The sequence below is a fragment of the Limulus polyphemus genome, unplaced genomic scaffold (genome assembly GCF_000517525.1).
Source record: "Limulus polyphemus unplaced genomic scaffold, Limulus_polyphemus-2.1.2 Scaffold3211, whole genome shotgun sequence".
NCBI classification, from domain to species: Eukaryota; Metazoa; Arthropoda; class Merostomata; order Xiphosura; family Limulidae; genus Limulus; species Limulus polyphemus.
In genome coordinates this window covers 133,986-137,268 of record NW_013668821.1, presented here as the reverse complement: position 1 = coordinate 137,268, position 3,283 = coordinate 133,986, and the positions used below count along the sequence as shown (strand labels likewise).

The following is a 3,283-nucleotide window of genomic DNA, read 5'->3' as shown; positions in this document are numbered from 1 at the left end:
ACTTTTCATAGATCTATTCATATTGATTACTTTACATATTTAATAATATAGTAAAATATGCCATTAGGTCAATGAAATCAAAACCATATGTTTATATAAGTTGTTCATGTAAAGTTGTTGATGTAAAGTCACAATAATTCCATACTTGTATTTAAAATAGGTGCAAAAATAATCCAAAACAAACTACCAAGAAAACATCAGTGATCACAGAAATTAAAAAAACATATTACACAGATATGATGTGTTTAAATATGATAGCTCATTTCACGGACTTAACTTTATCATATAGTAAGGCGTAACATCCGTCTCTACATTTACACAGCTATTCCTGCTCAATAAGGCACTTTGCTCATCCGCTTGTGGACTCCTAGCTGGTTTACCTCTAATTCTAGAATTGGTTGGTTCGACCTATTGTGCCCTCTACATATGTTCATATATTGATGAGTAGGATACGCTGCTTCACAGTTTTAAAAAGTTTACTTGTACGAGATGGCATTAACGCGTATTTGTGTTTTGTTACTCTATTTTATGGTATTGTGTGCAACAGTCTGGTCTACACAGCAACGCCAATTTAGAAGTTTTTCAAGTTGGGACAACTTTCATCGACAGTAAGTACTAACCATTTTAATGTTATGGAAGTAAAACTGATTATCTATGTTTAACTTACACCAGAATTAACAGTTAAGAGAAAGAAGTCTCAATTTTACTGGTTGTCATGTATGAAATTAATAAAATACAAGCCACGTATGCATACGTTAATACTTTTATGGGTAAGCTTAATTAGTAAGTTGGGAGCAAATACAATGTATATGTCTAGTTAAAGATTAAAGAAATCCTTCTAGTTCTACTATGATGGTTTAGCCGTAAAAGTTTGGTGTCGATTACGCTGTGGGCAGAGAACAAATAGCTCTTTATCAGTTTATGTAGCGTTTTACTAAATAACAAGCAATCGAAAAATAAACAGTACTATTAATCTGTGTAATATTTTAATTAACTGGTAGTTTTCATTTAATCTATCTTTAAGAGTTCATAAAAAGTTACTTTATATCATTTTTCTTAAATGAAAAACCGTGTTCAGTTATTGACTCATTAATCCATTCATACAGTGAATTGTCTTTAACCTAAAAGCTTTCGATATCTCTCATAGCTACGCACGTTTAAGCTTTAATCGATATAACTAAACATGGCATACACGAATCATGAACCATTATCGTGGTTCATAATAGGGATCGCCCAGGTTTTTGTTTGTTTTGAAGTTAAGCACAAAGCAACACAATGGGCTATGTAAGCTCTTCCCACCACTGGTATCTAGCGTTGTGAGTCCACAGACATACCGCTGTGCCGCTGGGGGTTAGGGATCGCCCAGAAATTTTACAAAACTTCTAATAGAACATAGTGCAAACACAATCTTGAAAACAACAGTCAAGACTTTCTATCTTAATGGCTAAGGATGGTAAAATATTAATAATAGGGGAAAAGTTGATTTTCCGATTGTTAGACAAAATTCTAAATTCATCCATTTGTTCTTCATATTATTATTATTATTCGTATTATTCTTTTTTCACAAGCCTAAAATAGAAAACACGGCTATGAATATTTTATTCAAACCTACTAGGACTATTTTTATGTTGATTTTTGAAAGAGAAGGAGAGATTTTATCAGTTTTTCATCGTTACTGGCCAAGTTTCTCTCTGAAGCCATTCAAGCACCGAAACCTACAGCAAAAACAGTTTGGTATACTTCGCCAAAATCTATGCACAGCTGTTAAACAAACCCCTGCGAAAGTTGTAGGGCTATTTTTAAGTTGATTCTTGAAAGTCGAGATTTCCATCCTATCAAATTTTTTAAGTTCTTCTTCGCTACCAACATAATCTCTACGACACCCATCGCAGAAATGTAGAAGCCATTTAAGCACCATTATACGAGTCGGAAACATTCGTTTTATTAAAGTAAACTATGTATATATTTATAACAGTGTCTCCGGCCTTATTATTATTGATTATAGTTTTACAAGCCACTTCAGAAAAAAAAAAAAAAGCGGCTACAAATATTTTACTGAAACCTGGACAATAGTCAGGGTCGGATTGGGCAGCCGGGACAAAATTCCGGTGGGCCGGTGAGTCTGTGGGCCGCAGTGCCGCCTTGGCTTGTACTATGGTAGGCTGATGTAGCTTGATAACCTCATTGGCGTCTGTCTATTCCAATGCTACAGACCAACTTACTGCAGTCTACATAAGTTATAGGTGTTTATACATGTATGTTTCATGTCGAGAGTCATCAACTGTACAATCAGATTAATAATGTCTTAGCCCCCAGGCCCTGTAGGTGAAAACCAATATAAGTTCCACTGAATATATTTGTAATTTCGCCTTTCGTACTGTACTCGTACACCCCACCCAGCATTCGCCTCTGTCGCTGGAATCTAAGCCTCAATATTTTTTGTTGTTGTAAAGAACAAGCTCTTTCAAGGGCTGAGGCACATTGATTAATGGTTACCAATTTATATACAATATATATATATATTATGCTCAACAAAATATTTTTTGTAATGTTATTATGATAATTAAGAGTATAAACGAAATTTAAAGTCGCAGTCAGTGATACTATACCAGCTCTAACTAAGCAGACATTTATTTGACATTTACATTTGACATTAGTGGAGGACACGCTCTGAAAATCGTGGAGAAAACGTAAGTACGATTATTTTGCATTAATAATAATTATTATGTAGCTGATTATTCGTTATCATTAAGACAACATAAATCAGCAAACAATGACTTTTCGTTCAAATTAGATCAAGAAAAGTTGGTTTTAAATCCTGTAGCGTCATCTATTATCTAAATAATCGTAACTATTGCTTATTTATTAAAAATGTAAATGTTTCGAATTACGTTGTTATTGTTGCGTCAGCGAGTCACATGACTACTGTGACGCCACGTTTCTAGAACTATACTGTACTTTGGCGAATGCTCTAGTATTTACTAGATATAGGGTAGTCGGGTATATAAAAGAGGGGGAATGAAATGTAATGTGTGTGTAGATAGTGAGTAATTGAACTGCAGTCAAAAGTATTATTGACGTTCGTTGTTATAGCGTTTGTTTAGCGCGATTGTTGAAGTTGAGTGTATCGGTAAAGTTATATTCGGAAAGAATAAACCAGTTTTATTAAGTAAAGACTTGTGTCGTTAAAATTTCGTCGAAACGAAGTTACGGAAAAATCAATTAACAAACGGAGACGTAACAATACTTATTTTCAACAATCGCGCTAAAACAAACGCTATAA

At 34.0% G+C, this 3,283-nt stretch overlaps 1 protein-coding gene across 3 annotated transcripts in view; it reads left to right on the top strand.

The window, feature by feature from the left end:
* The first annotated feature begins 410 nt into the window (after nt 1-410).
* Nucleotides 411-3,283, top strand: part of LOC106468904 (transforming growth factor-beta-induced protein ig-h3-like) — a 107,488-nt gene continuing 104,615 nt past the window's right edge. For 2 of the 3 annotated variants that reach the window (XM_013929353.2, XM_022397294.1), the window contains exon 1: nt 411-608. In XM_013929353.2, coding sequence (XP_013784807.1) covers nt 490-608 — 119 coding nt within the window. In that variant the 5' untranslated portion in view covers nt 411-489. The remainder of the gene's footprint in view (nt 609-3,283) is intronic. The other variant, XM_022397295.1, reaches the window with a different exon arrangement.